The sequence below is a fragment of the Natrix helvetica genome (genome assembly GCF_964273705.1).
Source record: "Natrix helvetica genome assembly, chromosome: 2".
Classification (NCBI taxonomy): domain Eukaryota; kingdom Metazoa; phylum Chordata; class Lepidosauria; order Squamata; family Natricidae; genus Natrix; species Natrix helvetica.
Window position 1 is genome coordinate 34,409,912 of NC_138552.1, and position 23,556 is coordinate 34,433,467.

General features: G+C 35.4%; 2 protein-coding genes across 3 annotated transcripts in view; one reads left to right on the forward strand and one right to left on the reverse strand.

Moving 5' to 3' along the window:
• The window catches only part of LHFPL2 (LHFPL tetraspan subfamily member 2), a 117,735-nt gene extending 114,001 nt beyond the window's left edge, over window positions 1-3,734 (forward strand). For both annotated transcript variants that reach the window (XM_081940401.1, XM_081940402.1), the window contains one exon: window positions 1,480-3,734. In XM_081940401.1, coding sequence (XP_081796527.1) covers window positions 1,480-1,736 — 257 coding nt within the window. In that variant the 3' untranslated portion in view covers window positions 1,737-3,734. The remainder of the gene's footprint in view (window positions 1-1,479) is intronic.
• A 1,452-nt stretch (window positions 3,735-5,186) lies between these two features.
• SCAMP1 (secretory carrier membrane protein 1) overlaps window positions 5,187-23,556 on the reverse strand; it is a 38,055-nt gene continuing 19,685 nt past the window's right edge. Inside the window, exons 6-9 of the mRNA XM_081942630.1 lie at window positions 21,999-22,158; window positions 19,454-19,555; window positions 17,411-17,528; window positions 5,187-14,849 (exon numbers count right to left, since the gene is read on the reverse strand). Coding sequence (XP_081798756.1) covers window positions 14,685-14,849; window positions 17,411-17,528; window positions 19,454-19,555; window positions 21,999-22,158 — 545 coding nt within the window. The 3' untranslated portion in view covers window positions 5,187-14,684. The remainder of the gene's footprint in view (window positions 14,850-17,410; window positions 17,529-19,453; window positions 19,556-21,998; window positions 22,159-23,556) is intronic.

Consider the following 23,556-nt stretch of genomic DNA (forward strand, 5'->3'; position numbering starts at 1 on the left):
AGCTCTCTGCTATAGAAATTTCATTATGCTTTTTTGCAATATATGAAACCATATTTGCGCAAACAAACTACCTTTATTTTTAAAGGAAATATCTAAAATTTAATTTGGACACTTTGGACAAAATACAGTAATTTTCAAAGTGCTTTTCAGTTGTGGCTTGTAGAAACAGTAGAAGCTCCAGTCAAAAGAATTATGCCCCAGGTCTTGTTGACAAAAGAACTTGTGATGATATCAAGAAGGGGATTTGGGGTGTTTAGTCTGCCAGAGTTGGTGGGCTCAATAGGATGAAAGCTCAATTTATCCCTGTCTGCCTGACCTTAAGCAATATTTTATATGTCCATTGGCTCAGGCATTCTGACAGGAAATGCTACCCAACTCCCAAATTCCATAGAGAAAGTGCTACAGTCAAGATAAGAGTCATACTCATATATGGATTCCAGTAAGCAAAACACAAGAAGTTACAAGTAATCCATGGCTTTTAAATGTTTTGTCTTATTCTCTTCAGTGGCTGATGCTATAGTATATACCAATAACTGGAAGAACATAGGAACTTTTGTTTTAAATGAGAAATTAGTTCTTGGTTTGAACTTGTTGAAAATGTCAGACTTTTAGAAAGCAAATGTACATTTAATACTGTAGTTGGCACAGTATTAGAATCCACGCTGTAGATTTTGAATTAGTTTGTAGCACTGTGGATACTTTGAGAATGGCCTGGAAGATTTGCTTCAGATTACATATAAAGAAATGCCACTGAGTTAAGGAATCCACTCATTAAAGCAGGGGCGTCCAAACTTGGGAACTTTAAGACTTGTGGACTTCAACTCCCAGAATTCCCCAGCCTGGGGAATTCTGGGAGTTGAAGTCCACAAGTCTTAAAGTTCCCAAGTTTGGACGCCCCTGCATTAAAGGTATTGTGGTCCTTAAAGCAGCGCCATCTTTTTTTTCTGGGTCACCCAGGACTGAAAGAAGTTGGGCTGCTTTAATGCATGAAGTCCCAACTATTGGTGAATCATCCTTGATGCATGCATGCATAGCACTATTAATTTCACATAGAACAAATGAAGAGAGGGCCTCAACGGACAATTTCTCCCAGAATGAAGTAACTTCAGTGAGGGTTAGCATTTTAGGTAGCAAAAATCCAGATGACCATAGATGTCAATAAAAATATAGTACTGACTATGAGCTTTCTATATCTGAATGAGCTTTTAAAACTGATGCTTTCTTTCCTAAGTTCTGAATTCAGCCTTGATTGTTGCAACACCTTTCCCCTTGTTTCATATTCATCCCCATGAATTCAGCAATTAACAGCGTAGACAAAAATATGGTCCACCAGTTTATAAATTACAGGCCAAGTCATAACATTCAGCAGCCGCCATCGGAAATTTCAGCTCATATCAGAATGTACATTCCTATGAAAATTAGTTTTCTGCCTAATTTTATTGCACTTTTGTCTGACTATTCTTTCTTTCTTTTAAATAGGACTATTCCTTATCCTAGGGTTGATCTTATACCCTGCCGGTTGGGGTTGTCAGAAGGCAACAAGCTATTGTGGACCTTATGCTTCAGCTTATAAACTTGGGGACTGTTCTTTAGGCTGGGCTTTCTACACCGCTATTGGCGGCACCGTCCTGACATTCATCTGTGCGGTCTTCTCTGCCCAAGCCGAAATCGCCACTTCCAGCGACAAAGTCCAAGAGGAAATTGAAGAGGGGAAAAGCCTGATTTGCCTCCTATAACACACTCTTCTCCAAACAATTTTTTTTTCCTTATCTCAAAAATAATGGATTTGAAGTAGCCTACTTGGACTCTTATAGGAAGAATGAAGACATGTAAGTGTTCCAATAGTCCCAACGTCATAGAAGGTTAAAAGGCACTGAAGTCTACAGACAGTATTAAAAAATGTGAAGTAGTGAGAATTCTGACACATGGATATGAAGGAATGCCACAAAGCAAAGCGGTTGGCTTTCCAATTACTCTGGAAACGATGATTTCTATTTTGTCTTCAGCAAGATGAATGATTATGAAGGAATTTTTTTGAAGAATAACTTGAAATAAGTCAGGTTGTTTTCAGTACGTACATTTTAAGACAACATAATCAGGCTCCAGTGTCAAAATGGCAAGCACTACCCTATTAAATTACTCCGTAGCACCTTTTCAGAAAGTAGGTCATGAATATTAAAAACATATAGTATTCTGGGTTGTATGCAGTGGCACGTGGAAAGAATGTCTTAATAAAGAAGCAAGGCTTCCAGGTGAAACTAGTGAATACAATTTTCTTTAAGCAATACTTTAAACACACTGCTCAATACATACCTGAGGCATGGAACTATAACAATTTATGAGGGTAGCTCTGAGAACATAAGCTAAATTACTTTTATTTTCATTACACAGATAAATAGTTCCATTATTTGATTAGTTAATCTGGGTAGATATGTATAGCTATGGGGAAAGTTTAGACTCTTGTATATCTAATACTGAACTCAAGATTTGTCTTCCAAAGAAGGTATGGGCATCCTCCGCTATTGGTCCAGTTGTAACCAACATCACTACTGGCCCTTTCCAAGTACCACCAGTTGCCTATAAGTCCATTTCAAGGACAAATGGCCATTGTTCTCATCTAACAACAGATACCATGTGCCTAAATTGTGACCATATGTTACTGAATTCTTTTGGGACTTTTTTTAATTGCATCTATAAGTTAAGTGTATTGATTGATTTTTTTTCCAAAAATGAGCCTTTTGCATTAGTCAAATATGTAAAAATGTTCTGAGAACGCAATGTACTGCACTGCAGTGATGGTGTAGAAAGAAAAATGATGGGAGAACTAATGCCTAACATCCAGACCCTCAATTTTTAGATTAGCCTTATTAACACAGACATTTAATGTATCTTTTGATAGACAGAAATAATACATTGTAGTCTAAGTTGCCAGGATGAAATAAGCAGACTATGAATAGTAACTTATTTCTAGCATTATCTTCTAAAATTAAAATTTGAATCTCCAGTGATGAGGAATGTACTGTACTGTCTAACTCAGGATTTTTGTGAATAGCCACTTCTTTAACCACTGCTATAAATATTCCAAGGAGGCGTTTGTGAATTAACTGTGTACCTGCATGTTTTACAATCTTCATTGAGTACCAACACTGTTCATGAGGGCTTAATCAAACCCAAATTGCTTTTGCAGTATTGCTGTCATAATATCCCTTGTTTAGAACATGTTTCTCTCACGATAGAACCATGAAAAGGAGACTGAACTGTTCACATTTAAAATAGTTGAATACTGAAATTTACTAAAGAATTACGCAGACTGATCTGCAATCTGATTATAAAGTATGGTAATAAGCATGGGCCCAGTATGGGTCCAAAACCATCTTGCCTATTCTGGCAGATTAACGTTCCTAGTTTCAAGTGTAAAATGATAGGATATAAGCCAAATTGTGGCCTGATACTTTTTACAACCAGGTGCTTGAGAAAGCCTTACTGATCAGCAATCCAAAACAGGGTTGGTGTCTGGGCTGGAGTTAACTCTAATAAACTAAGTTCTAGTATAAAATTCAATTCGGAGAAGAAGAAATATCTATGCTGGAGTAATATGCAATTTATTTTCTCTTTGGTACTATAACATTTTTGTGTTGTAGAAATTAATTACTAAGATTGGACTAGAGTCAAAAATTTCAAGTTAAGAATACTTTTTAGTGTCATTAAAGATACAGGACTATTCGTATGTATGTATGTATGTATGTATGTATGTATGTATATATACACACACACATACACAAATGTATCATGTTTTATAGAGTAAATTTTAATTTGATACTGCCCCCACATGAATGTTGTTACATGGGTAATCCTTGTTGTAACTATGATAATTGGGATTGGTAACTGTCACTAAGTGATGCGGACATAAAGTGTAAATGAAACATGACCACACCATTTTACAAGAGCAGTTCCAGTTGCCATCAATAAGCAAATCCTGCAGTTAGGCACAATGTCATGTGATCACCATTTGCCACCTGCTCCCGGTTTCTCTGTTGACTCTGCTTGTGAAGGTTGCAAACGGCAACCACATGACCTCTGCAACCATAGTAATTGCAAGCTGGGTGACAAGTGCCTAAATCACAAATGTGACCTCATGGATATTGCCACAGCCACAACTGTGAGGTAGTAAGTCTCCTTGTCCAGTGCTGCCATAACTTTGAACAGTCACCAAATGAATGGTCATTAGTCAAGGACTATCTGTAATTACCGTGACTAAGATCAAGTGTACATATACTTCTGTCTAAACGTGCACATGACTGACAACAAGGCACTCTTGATTAAAAATGCATGACCAGCTCATTGGTGTTTTAAATTTCTGCATCCTGAAAAGGTACTTTGGAAATTAGTTGAGAATAGCAGTTAAAGGAGAATATATATTGGCTTCCTGATATGATTTTTTTTTTTTACATTTTTCATTCTCATTGCCTTTCTCTTTTGCTTTTGCACAATTTCAAAATGATTTTGGAATAGAAAAGTTTGAAACAGTTCAGCAGTTTTATAGCGCATTTTAAAAATTAAACTCTGGGACAATATCCTCACGTTTCCTTCTTTGAATTGGCACCAAAGAAAATCTTATCAGATATTTTTGAACAAACAGCTTTTACAAGATATTAGCAGAAGTGATACTTCAGGTTATACGGAACATATTTTTTTAAAAGAAAAGGTACTAATCCCAACAAAACATTATTCTGCATACTTCTCTTCAAGCACCTCCAATTTCCTTTTCCAATCCGGGTTCAAAATCTGTATACTGATTTCATACAATGCATTCTAGTCCTCCAACATTTAATTGATTAAAAATCACTCAAGCATATTCATTGGTTGTTCGGCAAATTTAAATAAAAAATAAGTTCCAATAGAAGACAGCAGGCTGCGTATAAGCAAACATTATTTTATACAGGCATCCAGTATTGTATAAGGGAAAATAATATAGGGTGATGTCTATGGGACATATGCATTATCTGTAAGCTATCTTCAGAATTTAATCTCATACATTTGTTTACTTAAGTCAGGGGTGTCCAAACTTGAGAACTTTAAGACTTGTGGACTTCAACTCCCAGAATTCCCCAGCCAGCCATGCTGGCTGGGGAATTCTGGGAATTGAAGTCCACAAGTCTTAAAGTTCTCAAGTTTGGACACCCCTGACTTAAGTCAACCACATGGGTCACTTTTTCAGATCTAAACCTATTGTTTTTCTTGAGTGATAATATCCCAATACATTGTAATCCATTTTATTAGGAAAACATTACAATAAAAGTGAACCTTTACAATTATATAAAATGATGGGATTGCAGGAATTTACTGTACACTTCTGTGTCTCTAATCACCAGCCTCCCTGAAGCTTCTGAGTCTCAGGGTCCCTGGTGTTATGAGGCAGGAATAAAAAGGAAAGGACACCAGGTAGAAGCAAGCAAGAAGACAGGTGGGCAGTGGGGAGGGAGATTAATAAGGAAAATTCACTTTTATTTTTCTAATTCCTATGCATTAACTTTATTCTTCTTTTTTTGAACACTTAGCAAATTATGGTTATTATAACCTGAATGAAATTTCCTCTGCAAAAGTTCTGCCTCTTAATGTTGGAGAATTACAGTTCCTAGCATTGATCTCCTTTTTGAGAAAAATGCTAGCACTTGTAATTCATAGCAAAATGGAGTATCACAGCTTGTTTACTTTATAAACAAAGTTGAAAACAGACTAAAGAGGGATGCATGCAGACTAGGTAACATAGGTTCTGGTAAATCTTAGCATATATACTTGGTTAGTTTCCTAATTGTTGCGTTGCTTTACAGTACTTAACACTACATCACCATCTCCATCTGATACAGTTACCATAAATCCTGCCTCAGAAATGACCTCAAAATAATTTTTATGTGGAGCTATATGCACTGTGTTTGATAACTCTTAGTTTTGATTGAAACGTCAGGCAATGAAATCTCATTCATAACCATTGGAACAAGTAGGGCTACCAGGTTGGAGCTATAAAGACAACCCCAGATGATAGATGCAGAAAATTTGCTATTTCCATGAGCTTCCAGATTTTTACGGTCCAGATACAGTAGGTCTACAATAACTGATATAGCGTGTGCAAGATCTACAGTATGGTATTGTATTTCTGATTGCTGTAGTAATAATGTTTTTGCATTACTGCGTAATTGGGAGTGATATTTCTGGGGAAATATATGGCACAATTTTATCAGTTGAATAGTCAGTATCACAACTTTAGGTTTATATGTAATATCCCACATACCTTCTGTATTTAAATAATGAGGCCATATATTCCCAACAATCAAAAATGTGTGGTTTAAGAAATCTTTTCAGTGTCTCTTCTTTAATTTTTTTAAGTAAATATATTTTACAGAATACTATATTAACTTCCCACAATGGCACATATGACTTTTTAATACATATTACTTTAAATCAAGAAATGGTTGGTGATTAAACCTGTGTTCAGACAGCTCAAAATAAGCACTGTGGATAAATCATTTTATAACATTTATTGTGTTATCTTCTGTTGCAATTTTCAGATAATAATAAATTCAAATTATAACATGTATAATATGCAGTAAGGACTTTAAAACCGATTTGAAAGAGTCCACAATGGCATATCTTTGTGGAAAAGGAAAGCTACTGCAATATTATTTAACCATCGCTATAAAATCTTTGTGGGGAAAAAAAAAGATGTTAAAAATACAGTGAAACCTTGATTTAACAGTCCAATTGGGGGGAAGGGATGTCTGTTATTCCTAATTGTCCATTAAATCAGAGTATATAATCTGTGGTGACCTTATGCAAAGATATAAATTGCACATACTTTACATTATAGTACATCATTTGTGTAACCTTATTAAGCAAATGATATAAAAGCAACATACGTATATAATGGAAATTTTATCCATAGAATCTGAAGTCTATTGCAATCAGGTCTGTTAAATCAAAACTTTACTGTATTGTAATAAGAGATTTCGAAATCTTTTGAAATCTGGTTATTCCAAGCTTACTCATTTATAGCATTCTGTCTCAATGTGAAAAGTATTCACATATTTAGAAACTCATGCATTGATCATCATTAAAGAGAGAACAGTAAAAAGTCATTTGATGAGCTACAGTGTGCTGTTGGGCTGCATTGCTAATTTAATTTTCTACAATATTGTTTGTTTGTTTTATTGGATTTATATGCCGCCCTTCTCCCAAAGGACTCAGTATATTAGTAATTCTTTGTCTAATAAACCATAATTAACCCCTGAATGTTGGGTGTCAATTTATTTCTGATTTTGCTACATTAGTACGGTAGTAATACAATGTTCTGAAAGGTCCCTAAACTGGGCAATCTGTAAAAAAAGGGCAAATTAAAATTTAATTAGTTTCTGAGTACAAAAAGAAAGGGCTGTATTTGCACTGTGCCAGATTTTGTCCACAAAAGGTTCTTTCATGATATGTGATGAGCTAACCAGGATACTAGATTTCTTTCTTCCAAACAAGGAGCCATTTGAAGACAACAATCAGGCAATTCTTTCTTCAGTCACTTTCTTTCTTTGACAGCTGGCACGCACACCATCTCCAGCATATCATCAGGAGGATCACTGCTGTGCTACTTGGTCATGCTAAGCCAGAATTCTTTAGAAGGTTGGCTTTGTGAGCAAATACAACCCATGAAACAACTGGATAGCATACATTTCATAAAAGGTTACAACTGTCTATCAAAAAACTGGGTGAATAACTATAACAGATTCACCTCTTTTCAAATGCTACATGCTAGAAAAGACAAAACAAAGATTGTAGAATGACTTTACCAGTTCTCTAAACTTTCTCTTCATAAATTATATAAAAATGGCCAACAAATATACCTTATTATTCCTTTTATGATGCAGTATTCACATGAAGATAAGATCCTACTATGACATAAATCTTATACACCCTTGGACTCAAGCTTCCTAAAATATTTTTATTTCTTAGGTCAGGTTTTCTATGATTTCCAGTGAAATGCAAACTCTGCATCAATACAGGAAGTTTATGGTCAATTATTATATGGAAGAGAAGCCAGTAAGTGCAATAATTAAATAATTTCCATTGCATGTTAATAATCAGAGGAACTTGACACATGGAATACATTTATTCTAAAAAAGCACTTTAGAAAGTTTTCATTGAACAGTGAAAATGGAACAAGCTATTATTTAGAAAGCTTGAAAGAAACGTACAGTATTATGACACAGCCTAGGAGTATCATTTTATTAATGTACTCTACTGAAAATTACATTTTACATTTTTAATGTCTCTTTGCAAGCTATAAATACTTGCTTTAAAAAAACGAATTGAACATCACAAAATGGAGTATGTTTTTCATTGCCTTCTTTTTGGCCATGTATAATTTGGTAGCTACAAATTTATACAACAAGCAATGAAAAGGAAATTCATGTGCCATTACTGATTTGCACTGTTTACTTTCAACTGTAAACAGATCAGCAATTCTTGTTTCCAGGGGAAACACTAATTGCTTATAGGAAGAACAGACTAATGGCACTTTAATAGTTAAGTTTTATTACTGCATAAGCTTTTATGTACTATAGTTCATTTATTTGCCTTTTGCAATGGCATACATGCTAATGAGCAATTTCTATAGCCCAATGGATGATTAACTATAACAGTTAAGTGTTTTGTAGAAATGGCCAATCTTGGTTTGTTTTCCTGCACTGATAGATTGAGTACAGAATAACCATTTCCTTTTTTTTTTAAGAAAAAGACTGCTGAATCCTAAGGTATTTGTCATAGTACCTTTCTCAAAAACATACTGCAGGTATTTGTAACACATATATAGTATTATCAAGTAAAAATATACCTCCAAAAGATAAATAAATGTCTGCTTCTACTAACTAGAACATGAGTTCTGGATAGTTTCCCGATTCTTGCTATGTAATTACTTATCAATAAACCGAACTGCATATCCTCCATTTATAATGACATAGGGTTATAATGTTGTGGGAATGCTCTTATTGTAGCAGACAAATATAAAGTTTAGTTGCAAGTATCGGTCATCCACCCAATTTTTTTTAAAAAAGTGTTTTCCACAGTGAAGAGGACTTTTCGATACTTAAGATGAATTATCTAATGACATTTTCTTTCCTATGTGGCTCAGAAGGCAGCCTTTGAGAAGGGAAAAACAAAAGAAAAATACCCCAGGGATGTATTTAAAGAGCAAGTGATAGGCTCTATATTGTGGCCGTTTTAAGCAACTTCACTGCTATACAAACAGTAAAGTGGCCAATCACAAGTGTAATAAAAATAACATTCAACACCCCTCCATTCAAAACAAATGCTAGGAAATAGTATGCGTTTTCAAAGGTTCCATTTTACTTCCAAGACTTCCTCTAATAACACCTATCAATTGCACAAATTTCAATAATTTTCCTTTTTAAATTTCCCATTTACATCACAGAAATAAAACACAATCGCCTATTTCCTTGAAAAGACAAGCCCAGCTTTTGATTGTTCTTTCAATGCGTTGTTCTGCAAACAGACATCGTTTTGCCATGTTTGCAGACTGTAGAATTTATATACATAATACAAAAAAAACCCTCCAACTCCCTGATCCAGCATTAGTTGTGCATAGTTACATGTGACTATTAATGTCAGAATAAAAATGTGGAATGCTACCGATGTTGATCCACATCACAATCCTCGGAATAAATCCTCATCCATATTCTGCCTCCAGGTAACTATACAGAACTAAAGCTGAACTGAGACAAAAACTTGGTGTTCTCTGTACATATTCATCTTTGGGTATTTTATCTTGCATTTTACAAAAGACCCTACTTTATTTTTTAAACTATACAGAGCAAACAATCAGGAAATGTTTTATTCTATGTCACTGAAATAATACAATAAATATGCAGGACTACCCAGACATGCAGTATCACAGAATCTGTGTGCATTTATACAGAATTGTCACATTCACAAGGATGGCAAAGCATCACTAGTAATTTACAAAATATACAGACTTTCCGCACCTAAATATCTCCAATGACAAAATTAGAAATGACAAACTATTGACATTCTAGTATGATCTAAAAACCATTACAACTGGGTGATTACAAAATTAGTGTAGTAATAGGTGTAGACTTGTTCACCAACGGACTTTGATAGTATTTGTTTGTTAAATATTTAACATACAACAGCCTTCTGCCCTAGTGAACAACAAGAAATTGTGAATAATATGTATATTTACTCCATTACTTTTGATTTAATCCTGAAGAATGTCATTGTGGAATGTGCTGATTTTCTTTATTATGGTTTATAAGAATGAAAGTGGACATTACAATCAACATGTATTCTACCTGCTGGAACTAACATGACTGTCAGACCTACTGCAAATTAGGCCCACATTTATGTATTTCAAGTTTCAATCTGCTTTATCCCCTGAGAAAAATTAGATTCTTTAATAAGTGTGAACACAGTTTCCTCCATAAGATTTAAATGATTAGCAATTAAAGTGCCCATGTGTTAGGTTTGTGGGATTAAGGATTGAAATAAATACACAAAAAAGAAATAAAACATCTACTTCAATAATTCTGTAAATTTTTATATGATGTTAACTGCCTAGAGTCTCTGGAGATGGACGGGATATAAACATTAGTAAGTAAAAGTAAAGAAAGGAAGTCCACGTATTTAGATTAAAACTGCTCACATAGTAAATTTTCCAGTATTTCTTACTTTGAGTAATTGTTATTCCTGTTGCAGTAGTAAAAAGAAAAGAAAAAGTAGTTAGAGGAAACCCTGTGAGAAGATAGTAGGATTGAAGGGGAGATAGCAGAGCTGCTGAAATTCTATTAAGTCTTCTTCCCAAAGAGAAACTATATATACAAAAGGGCCTAAGAACTACTACTAACAAAAGGGAATAGTAATCCATGGTAACTAAAAGGCTAGGAAGCACCTGGCTTCCACGAATGGATTTGTCTCCAGAGTGTGACCAATTACATTCAAGAGTCCTGAAGGAGCCTGCAAATGTCATCTAGGAGCCCTTATGATCTTTAAGAAGTCATGGATGATGGGCATGGAATCACAGGTTGGGGAAGGGCAAATATTATTCATGTGGGGTCCTTGGTGCTCTCTGAACTTGGTGATTTTCTTGCAGACATTCATTACCAGACTAAGTATCACCATCAGTGTCAGGAGGGAGTGGGGTTTGCTCTCATTCTATATCCCTGTCAGTGTTGGTGTGAGTGAGCTTGGTAATTTCTTGATTATAGTTCTTTACTGTTAGGTTGTCTTCATTGGTGATTCCTTGATTTGAGTATTGTTTCTTTCTTGATATCTGGTCTAGTGTTATTCTCTGCTCATATGGGTGTTGATTGCTAGTGAGAAAACCCCACTCCCCTCTAGCACTGAGGATGTTACCTAGTTTGGTGATGAAATATCCGTAAAAAAACAACCAAGTTCAGAGAGCACCAAGTACACCACAGCTCAACTGTGAGATACAAAAGGTAAAAGTTTCCCTTGTCCAATTGTGTCCAACTTTAGGGCACAGTGCTCATCTCTGTTTCTTGACCAAGGGAACCAGCATTGTCTAAAGACATTTTCCACGGTCATGTGTCATGGCTATATGTATCAAACACTGCTACTTTTCCACTGAAGTGGTGTCTATTACTCTACTCACATCTGCATGCTTTCAAACTGCTAGGTGAGCAGGAGCTGGGGCAAGGGGTGGGAGCTCACCCCCATGCATGGCACTCGGGTCTCAATTCTGGGCTGTCAAGCTCTGCATCTTTAGATGCTGAGCTATTAACGCCCCTTATGAGATATAAACATTTTCTTCTAAATATTATTCCTGTCTCCACTCCCACCCCCCAAAAAGTATGGTCAATTTGATGTCCGTACTGGGAACATTCTAGAATAATTAAGCAATGGGTTTACAAACATTTTGTGAGCATTTAGGAAAGATACATTGCTGGGCAGGGACCAGCATGATTTATTAATAATAAATCATGCCAACCTAACCCAGTACCTCTTTCCAATAATGATCAATTTACTTGCACACAACACACCATTCCTTTAGCAAAGCATTCAAGAAAGTGTGCCCATGAGATTCTAGTACAGATGGCAAAAGTTCACCTATGCTATCTATAGATAGATATAAAGATTACTGGACAATTATACCCAATGTCTGTGTCAACTGGAAGTGCTGAATGGAAGTCCCTAGACCTTTTCTGGGTCCCTTGTTCAATATATTTATAGATGACTTAGATAAAGGAATAGATAACATAAAGCTGCAATGGTAACTTGTGCAAACTAATAACATTGAGTGGAAGAGTGCACATCTTGGAAACAGTACCAAGATTCAGCAGGACCTTGACTAGGCTACAGCAATGAGTAAAGCCATTAATCTCAATAACTGAGACAAAGACATGACTGTTTAGGAAAAATATGAAAGGTAGGAATGGGGAGTACTAGGCAGTATATGTGAAAACTACCACATATACTTGTGGACAAGCCGAGAATTTTAGATACCAATATGCACCTCAAAATTGATTTTGGCTTATCCGTGGATGAGCTAATCTGTGAGTACCTATATATCCCCATGTACATTCATATATAAGCCATCCATACCTACGCTGTCCTTGGGATTTTTTTCACCAAAATGTCATGAAAAATGTGGGTTAGCTTATCCTTGGGTAGCACATTTTTGTTGATATTTTGGTTAAAAATTCCAAGGTCAACTTCTTTGTGGATGGGCTTACATGTGAGTATATACTGCACCTGGGCATTTTGGTAGACCACAAGGTTAAGGCTGGAGGAGAAAAGACATGATATTTGTGTTCAAATATCTGAAGAGCTGTCCTATAGAAAACAGGCCAGGATTGATCAGAGTTATTCCAAAAGACCAAAGGAATAATGGATACAGATTACAAGGAAGCAAAGTTCAGTCGGACATCAAGGAAAATAGCAAAAGCTATTCAACAATGGAAGAAGACTGCCTTGGAAAATGGTGGACTCTCCCCTGCACATGCAGAGCCAGGATAGCCATTTGTTAAGATGCTACAGAATTCCCAGCCAGTCACAAAGTCTACAGATCTTAAAATTGCCAAGGCTGAGAAAGACTAGATCAAATACAGTCTAAGGTCCTCTCCAAACATTACAACCTGGGATCCCAAAGTTTACTGAACATGTTAAACAAGACATGGTTACACTTCATGTGGAAAAATTTAGAACATGATGAATTCATTTTTTAAAAAAATAAATGTTATGTCAGAATTCAGGACAGTCAAATTCGCCCGTGTAATATGTAACCCAATAGAAGAGTAGAAATGACAGAAATGGAATAACATTCACATGATTCATCCATAGTATTTTTCAAATTATTATACATTAACACCTAGAATTTAGAAACTCAAAAGGGAAAGTGACCTGAAGAGGCAATTAAGTCTTAGAATAGTATATAGAATTAAAATAACAAAAAGCTGCCATATAGCACCACACTAAACTAATTATGATAAAGTGTATCTTCAATTTGCATTTAATAAAATGCACTTATTCAGATTAAATCTCATATGAAGGCTGAAGTATGTTAAAAGAATTCAAGTACATAATTATCAATGTTTAGAAACCTGATTAGGATCTACAGTAATGTTAAAAATTTAAATAAGTTATTAAATATTCAGATGTTTATACAAATACTAAACCGAGTAACTGACAAGACTAAAGATATAATAGCATTAAACACAAATGCACACTCTAAAAATGTCAAAATTCTGCAGCACAAAATAAATTCCACTACAATTTAACACAAGTCAGAATGGACTAGCTATTAGTGTTTTAAATATTGCTAAACAGATTCTGTTTAGAAATATGTGCTTCCTAGTCATGAATGGTGAAATCAAAAAGAACAAATATAACAACTCTGCCTCAGTTAAACCATAATTCTTTTCACTTCATGTTGCATTACTTGGATAAAGACATCTGTGCTCCAAGATATCTAATTAGAACACTATATACACCATGAAAACAGATCTTAACAAATACTATAACCGGACTGATAGACAATTTCTGGACCAGAACACTAGTGCAGCATAGTCAAAATTCTTTCATGCAGACTCAAGATTATTAAAAAAATCTATTCTCCTAAAAAAAGAATTTACATTATCTATCATACTTATTTTAAGCTTACGTCTGTCCTTCATCAGCTGCTGGAGCTACAAAGCAGCAGCCAAACTTTAATGTTCAAAATTGTCAGCTTCTTTTGTTTCTTACGAAAACAGGGAAGCAAAGTGTTATGAACAGGGTTAACTCAAAGTTCTTGTCTCAGGTCAGGAGGAACAGTTCCACGGAGAGCGACACCCCATGGAAAACCAAAATTGCTTATCTCAGAAGCTAAACTTGCTGTATGAATTTTTAAAGCTACTGTTCTAATTTTCATCAAATATCACGTACCTCCAAAAAATATGGAGAAAAAAAGTAACTATTGTAAGCTAGTAGTGTAACTAGGAAGAACTTCTCATTAAAAAATCCTAAAAGGAATGAAATGATCTTTTTTTCTGTCTTAGCCCATGCACAGCTGAAAAGACATACATGCTGTGTGCATTTTTAACATAAGTCTTTAGGGATTGAAAAATAAAGTACAGCCAGAAATTTGTAATGTGTTTCATCTCTTTTGTCTATATTTGATTACCCTTGAAAGCATTTTGAGCAGCACTGGTTGCTGCTGTTGAGGCAGCATTTGCTGCAGCAGTTTGTACAGTTTTGTTGGACATCACACCCGTTGCAAATTCTTGCTGGGCCTTCTCAAAACTTGCTCCAGTTGTGCGGTATAAACCATGTACCTATAAAGAAGTCCAAAGAGAAAAATTGAGGCATGATTCAGGACAATAATCATTATACAGAGGTTAACCAAAAGTTTTAGGTTCCCAATTAAAAGGAAAATGCTGAATTTTATCACCACTTTCAATCATTGCACGGACTTCGAGATGTCTTATATTTGCAGACATTGCAAACTCTGATGTCTCTTCTTTGTCCAATGTTTTTGCTTTTTACAAAGCATAATAAGTTTGCTTAATAATGATACAGCATATATGGCATAGTGGTGTCCAAATGACTTCTTCTAAACACCACCGTATATAATTGCATCCTAACTCACTAAGATAAAGGAGTCCCTGGGGTTTTACTCTGCTAGTTGTAGTCAACTTTAGAGAGTGGTGTTCATCTCTGCTTCTAAGCCAGCACTGTCCAAAGATGCTTTCATGGACGTATAGTCAGCATAAAATCAGGTTGCAGTATAGAGCAAAACACTCAGTGTTATTACCTTCCCAGCAAAGTGGTACCTATTTATCTACTTGCATTTACATGCTTTTGAACTGCTAGTCTGGCAGGGGTTGAGGCAAATGATGGGAGCTCAGTCCATCATGCAATGGTAGGACTCGAACCACCGGAATTTCTCCGGCATCTTTTAAGCCACTGAGCCAACATACATCCTTACCGAAGTTAATAAGGCTTGCTTCTAAGTAAATTAGTTTAGAATTGCAGCATAAAACAATACAATGAGATTACAATAGTATTTTTCCATGAATTATGAAATCTGTTTTAGCCCAACAATTATTAATTATAGTAGACTAAAAAGCAAATAAAAACTTTTAAAACTTTAAAAATCTAAGTTACCAACAGTTTCTTGAACATGCTGGCTGAAGTTAACAGATTAACGCTTGAAGTCAGTACTTGGCAAAGAGAAAAATATTCCCTAATCATTTTTTAGATCCAACTTATTTGAAACTTTTTTAAAGCTATTTAAAATATTATTGATATTTCAAATCACAGGGTTAACTAAGATTTTTTTTCCTTTACTTTTTCTGCCCTATGATACTATCTATGACAGAAGATAAATCTAGTTGTAAACATAAACTATGACACCTAGTGGGCAAATAAAAAGGCCACACAATATTTCATTGACAATTCATTGGTTATGATACAATTGAAAAAATGGAAACTAAATCTATTTGAGGTATATCAAAGGGCAATTTCTGTTCACTAGCTCTAAGAATTAAAATCAATATAATATATACTATTAAGGGCCTGGACTCAGATGACTCAGATGCTGAGGAAGAGCCTCCAGCAGAACTACAGAATTCAGCCCCAAGAGTCACAAAGCCAAGAATTGCCTCAGGTTACTCAAACACAAGCACCGCAGATAGACCAGTCAAGTGACAATGACTTTAAGACCACCAGCTCCATACAGTGAATAGAAGGCAGAGCAGAGCAGTTCTATGAGGCTCCTTGCCAAACAAGAGAGTAAAACTCTCGATTAAAGACAGCTGGCTGAAGCCTGATTTAAGAGAGAGATCTGACCCACTATGGTTCATTGGAATCAACTATATGATTTCTGGTGGTTCTTGCACAAGGTTCAATTGGACTCTGCTTGAGAAATCCTGGCCTCTGGACTAGCTGACAACCCTGATTTGGCTTTTAAAACCTTGCACTGAATGTAGTCTTTTGCATGCTGCTGTTAAAAGCAACCATTTAGGCAAGCTATTTGACTCTGTTTTTGTTTGCATTTGTTGTCTGCTGTTATCTTCCTGACTTTAAGCAAACTGCTAATTACCATAGCAGCTGTATATGGGCATGTCCATTTGAAACAAGAAACAGGACATATATATTGCTTACCTTATTCAGGTATCCTTTTTGTGGTCTCAAGATTCTTCAGAAAGTTTATGATTTAATGTTCAACTTTTGAGTATTGCCAAGGGGTTTTATTCCTCGGAATGAAATGTGATATTTTTATCCTATTCTGTTATTTCTTTACATGTCTATTTGTTCTCACACATAGGTTACTACTGCAGTTATTTCTTCAATTAAACATTAGTTTGTACTTTTCCACTTATCATATTTTGAAACAATAAATAAAAGCATGTGGAAATGAACAAATCCACAATTCTGACCAGAATGATGAAGTCTACAGAGCGGGGATGGACAGGAAAATTCTTATGGCAAGTGTTCACGCTTTTAAAATTGGATGCAACACATCTGGTTTCTAAATATTAAAATGCAGAATTTTTAAGAAATACTGCAGGAAACAATAAAAGTAATTTGTTGTTGTTGTGTATAATCTTGAAATAATCCCTAATTTCATAATGGGTTCTCTTCGCAAGAGATCTTAAAATAAAACAAGCTCCAAATCAACCTAATTTGCTATTGATATTTTAAATTTAACAATGAAAGAAATCTATTTTATTTATCTAATTTTTAAATATGGTATATCAAGTATAAATAGTATCAAGGAAGAATTTAGTCAACCCATCTGTGTATAGCTACTTATTTTTACAACTGTAACCTATCTGATTGGCTAAAACATGTTTTAAAAAATCCATTTTTCTGGATGAAAAAAAACACTTACCTTTTTAAACATGATTAGTGAAATGACTGCAGAAGCTGTAAAAAGTGCTGCTATGACTATCATCATAATGCCTACTGGAATGCTCTGGTTAAGTCCAGTGAGAGATGAAATCCATCCACTAAAGAAAATATAGAGAACTCTAAAAACACATCTATAATACTCTTCAAAGAAGTATGGCTATTTTCCCCTCCATCACTATGTTTTCAAGGAAAATATCATTTTTCCTCTATGGATTACGGAGGAAGTTTTTAAAGCATATTTTTAAAACCCACTCCTAAAAGAATTGAAAACACAAATACTTCAGGTTTGGGGTTTTTTTTTGGAGGGGTGAGAGGACAGTAAGCAGTCCTGAATTATTTTACCATCTTATTGGATTTCTTTAAATTGCCTATATTAAACTAGAATTACATTTAATAAAGTATATCTCATGCAAGCATACTGAAAGTTGCTATTTAAATTACACAATTACTCAATTAAGCATTCCTTTCTTGATTTAGATACCGCTTGAAAATATGGACCATTAATTATATCATATTTTATGCCATAAGGAAAAATTATTGAAGTTTTATTTAAACTGAAAATCAACCATATGCCTATGGATAGAAAACAAAGCTAAATTATTTACAGCATGTGGTATAGCATACGATGACTCAACCAAGTGACTGGGTGGTTTAAAATTCTAAAGTTATAAAACAATTAATTTGTCTTTTTAACTTTTAATGAATTTTGAGGCCTTGTGGATCTGGGGTTTTTTTCAGATGCTAGGGTGTTAATGACATACATACAATAAAATTTTATAAAGACATATTCTCCTTTTTTTATTAATCCAACAATAGACCACAACATTTTCACTTAAAAATATGAGCATAGATTAAGAAAGCTATTCATGTAATATTATTTCAGCATTCAGTTTGCTGCAGCAAGTCTACAATATATGGACTGAATTAGATATATATAAAGAAAAAAAGAATAAAACAAATACTGCAATCCAGGCAGAATGAATCTGAATTAGGACTGGCAGAAATCAGTAACCTCAAACAGGGGTCACCAACCTTTCGGATCTCAGGGACCACTAAATTCATAATTTTAAAACCGACGGACCACTAATATGATTTTAAAAAAAGATCAATAGTATTTAGTGCAATATAAAAATGCAAATAATTTTTCTACGGACCACCAAAATTTTCCCATGGACCACCAGTTGGTGACTGCTGACCTAAAAGAACATGTCACCTTCAAAATGTTGAACCACAGTTCCTATCGGTCTCATTTCAGTATACTGGAATTAGAATGGTTGAAAACTGTGGTTCAACAATATTTGGTCAACGGTTCCCACTTCTGCACAAGAAGGTACAATTTAAACTCGCAGTAAAGGCTGCTCTCTAACTGCTATGAGAAAACAGTTTACCTAATTCTGAACTAGGCTCCATGCAAACTTGAACTAAAGGATGACCTCATCCCCTACCCATCAGTGCAGTTTTCTCGTTTCTGATAATCTGGACAAATGAGAAGCCTCCATCAGCTAACATGACAAGGATAGCAGGCATGTGTTATTCCATCAATAGTCATCCTCCTTGCAAGTAAACAGCAACTAGCCAATGGCCTGGCCTGACACCCATTCTATCTCTTGGCATGTCCTGATTCCTGACACCACTTGCCTAGTGATTTCGATAATATCTTATCATTGCAAACACCTGATGTTTAACTGTGTGAAAGATTTAAAAAGCAATGGGTCATAATACCTTTGCAAAAAATTACAAGCTATTGCTCTCACCACATGAGATGTGGTGGTGCAGGGGTTATAATTTAGTACTGCAGCTAATTCTGCTGACTGCTAGCACTTTGGCAAATCTCACCAGCTCAAGGCTGACTCAGTCTTTCCTCCTTCCAAGGTTGGTAAAATGAGGACCCAGATTGTTGGGGGCAATATGCTGACTCTGTAAACTGCTTAGAGAGGGCTGTAAAACACTGTGAAGCACAAGCCTAAGTGCTATTGCTGTTGCTACATACATTTACCAGAGAATAATACAACAGGACACTTACCAGTTCCCCCAACCTTGGAATCCTACAGCTTGAAGGACATGCACAGCAAATTGACAAATGTATACAAAGAAAAAAACAAAGAACCTGAATGAGCTATCGCTCCTGAAAGAGAAGGAAAGAAAAAAAAGATTCTCTTAATACTTGACAAACAAAATAGCGAGTCTGTCATAAGGTTAACAGAACAAGTGTGTGAAAACACTTCAAACATCTCTTGTATATAAATTCTCTTTTATGACCGTATAAAACCGCTGGAAATCAGAACTTTCAGAAGCATTCTTACAAAACTGACCAATTACAATAAACACTACCAGAAAGTTAAACAACAGATACAAAACACAGTAGTTAAAAGCAAATAAAGCAACTACAAAATAAGCTTAACAATATTGCCAAAGAAGTACAGGAAACTATGTTTCACACTATATTGTCATTTTATTCATTAAGATGTCCACTAGCAATTTTTCCAACTCTCATTTTCTTACTGAAGCAAAGACAAACCTTGTAATTTAAGTCAGCAATGCATTTTCTTGCCCAGCTAACATTCCAAGGAAAGTAGAATATTACTTCATTTTACAGAAGTGCATGAAAAAAACATTTTAGAAGAAATATAATTCAGTGGTAGACCAGCTTGGATTCTCAGTAGTCGTGCACAGGTCCTTTTATGTCTTGAACAGCTTCTCCCTATGTGCTTTACTATATTATTATACTACAGTCCAAAGTTACTTCAAAAGATAAATTGTTCTCCTCAACAATGATCTGTGAGGAACCAAGACAGACCAACTGTTGTGCCAACTGACACCTTCTGGTAACTGCATGGTATCAACTTCATGTATTATTTCAAGTCTACCATTGTTGTAAGGAGCTTGGGATCCCTTCCAAGTACACTGCTGATTAAGCAAATACAAACACTCCTCAAATTACAAGTAGTTGCTTAGCAATGGATTGGAATTATGAGAGCCCCAACTCAAAAGTTCTGAAAGCCTCCCCCCGCTCAGAGATGGCATTTTGTACACTGGGCAGTTGGTCCACATTTACAGCCATTTGCGGTATCCCACATTCATATGATCACAATTTATGATGTTTTTGCCAAAAACCGGGGTTTACTTCCAGTTTTCAGCAAAAACACCCTATAGCAAACAACGGATTTACTCAACAACCACAACAAAAAGTCATAAAATTAGTTTGGTGATGATCTGCTTTACATGTGTATGTATGACCACAATGGATATATTTTTCTGAGAATAAAACCAACTGGAAAATAAGCCCTAGCATGATTTTTCAGGATGGTCGTAATATAAGCCATACCCAAAAATATGCCCCAGTTAAGATCATCAGCCAGGCAGACACATTTAATAGTGTATTTCTCTGAAAATAAGACTTAACCAGAAAATAAGCCCTCTTCGTCTCTTGATGTAAAAATTAATATAAGACCCGGTTTTATTTTGGGGGAAACACGAGTATTATGGTCATGTTGAGGCTTACCGTATTTTTCGGAGTATAAGACGCACCGGAGTATACGAGGAAGTTTTGAAGAGGAATTTTTTTAAAAAAAAGGTTTTGCACTCTGCAAACCTCCCAAAAACGGCTCGTTTTTTGCGAAAACGGGCCCATTTTTTTTTTCCAAAAAAGGGCATGAATAGCCCTTAGGCGGCTTGTAGAGTGCTCCGGGGGGGGGGGGGGGCAGAACTGAGAAAAAAAATGGCCCATTTTTTGTCAAAAAAAAGGGCACGGATAGTTTTTAGGAAGCTTATAGAATGTGCTGGGGACTGGAGAGGCAAAAAATGGGTTGCTTTTCGCTCATTTCTGCCTTCCCAGCCCCCAGGAGCTCTCTGAAAGCCTTCTAAAAGCTATGCATGGCCATTTTAGTGAAGGAGGCAGAGTTTTGGTAGGCAAAAAATGCTGTACTCAGTGTATAAGACGCACCCAGATTTTCAGCCACCTTTTTGAGGAAAAAAAGTGAGTCTTATACTCCGAAAAATACTGTATCTGTACATCCAAATGTTACAAAATAAATCAACTTTGAATATTATTGATACTAAATTGTAAAACCTGAGTTAAGTAATATTTTAGATAGCTATATTTTTGTCAATGTATGGTAGTCCTTGACTTACAATCATTTATTTAATGATTATTTCAAGTCGTAATGACACTGAAAAAGTGACCTTTTTTTACACTTATGACCACTGTAATATCCCCATAATCACGTGAACAAAATTTGGACACTTGGCAACTGGCTCATTTTATGACAGCTGCAATGTCCCAGGATCATGGAATCACCTTCTGCAGCCTTTTGACACGCAAAGACAATGGGGGAAGCCAGATTCACTTAACAACTGTGTTACTAATTTAACTGCAGTGATTCACATAACAGCTGTGGCAAGAAAGGTCGTAAAATGGAGCAAAACTCACAACTGTCATGCTTAACAATGGAAACTTCAGGATCTATTGTGGTCGTAATTTGAGGACTATTTGTTTTTTTAATTAACTGAAAAAAAGTCAATTAGATATCTTTTTAATAGCACAAATTACAAATTAGGTAATACTTTACCTGAAAGCTCCATAAAGTGGTCTGTACCAGCAGACGAAAGAACATGGAGTAAAAAGCAAGAACCAGAGAATACTCAGTCCAAAGTCAACTCCTCGCCTGGGCTGAAGGCAAAACCAGGCCAGACATCCAAAAATATTAAGAAATAATGTCACTGCATGGACTGAGAGAAGGGAAGAGAAGAGTAGAGTTAAAATTGTGTTTCTGTATTTCTATAACTAATAACAGAGCAATATATCAAACTGAATAAGCCATCTTCATCAATCAGAATTTTGTCATTGTAATCAGTTGCATGAATTCTTTTTACTATTCTATGTTAAAAACTTATTTTTAAGTATTTTTCCAACAACTATTCAAAAGCATATTTATTTCTTGTACAGTCTCTTCTCCTCCATCTAAATGTTTAGTATTTAATTGTTTTTATACTATTTATATTGTTATTCATGTATTTTATCTGCATTTTATCTGACTGTACACCGCCCCGAGTCCCTTTTTGGGAGAGGGGGCGGTTTAGAAATCCAATAAATAAATAAATAAATAAATAAATAAAAGGAAATTATTTTCTATTAAACCTAATTGCATAATATGAATTAGCCACAACGGGTTGCAGGGAAAGAGAAGAGGAATATTCTATGATACCAAATCTTAATCCCTTATGAGACTATTAGAGGATCCTGTGATTTCAGATAAGCTTCACATGCTTTATAGGAAATCCGGACAGAAGGAGGAATTTGAAAATCCATGATGTCAACATGGGAGCTTGGACCTGAGATACTGAGCTAAAGCCTGCTTCTCCAAAATAAAATGAAATCTGTAGCCCTTCACGAAAGTATATTATATTGCAACTCAGATGTATCTGGAAGGCTACAGGTTTTTCACCCTTATGAGAAAAAGCTGGAACATAAATATCTGACATGCTAACTCAAACAGCATACAGTACACCTAGCATACTCTGAGTTGGATGTAAACTTTCTTCACCTAGCAGTCAGGCCCGTTGAGTGGTATTCTATTCAAAACATGGAAGGATGTGAGATTTCCCTCTCTATTTTCCCTCCCCATATAATTCCTAGAGAATGTTTTTCAGTACAGGTAGTCCCTGACTTGGAACCATTCACTTAGTGACTGTTAGAAGTTGCAATGGCACCAAAAAAAAGTGACCTATGACCATTTTTCACATTTACAACCACTGCAGCATCCCTGTGGTCATGTGATTTAAATTCAGATACTTGACAATTGGCTCATATTTATGACGGTTGCAGAGTCCTGGGGTCATGTGATCAGCTTTTGCCATTTTTTGACAAAGTCAATGGGGAAGCTAGATTCGCTTAAACATTGTGGCAAGAAAAGTCATAAAATTTGGCAAAACTTACTTAACAACGGTCTTGTTCAGCAATGGAAATTTTGGGGTTCAACTGGGGTCATAAGATCAGGACTACCTGTAATTATCTTAATCACTATAAATGATTAACTTCCTGACAATCTGCATCTATTCATAACTGCAAAATATTCTACTTATAATCATTCCAATTATATAATTTTGGAAAAAAAAAAGCTGAAATAA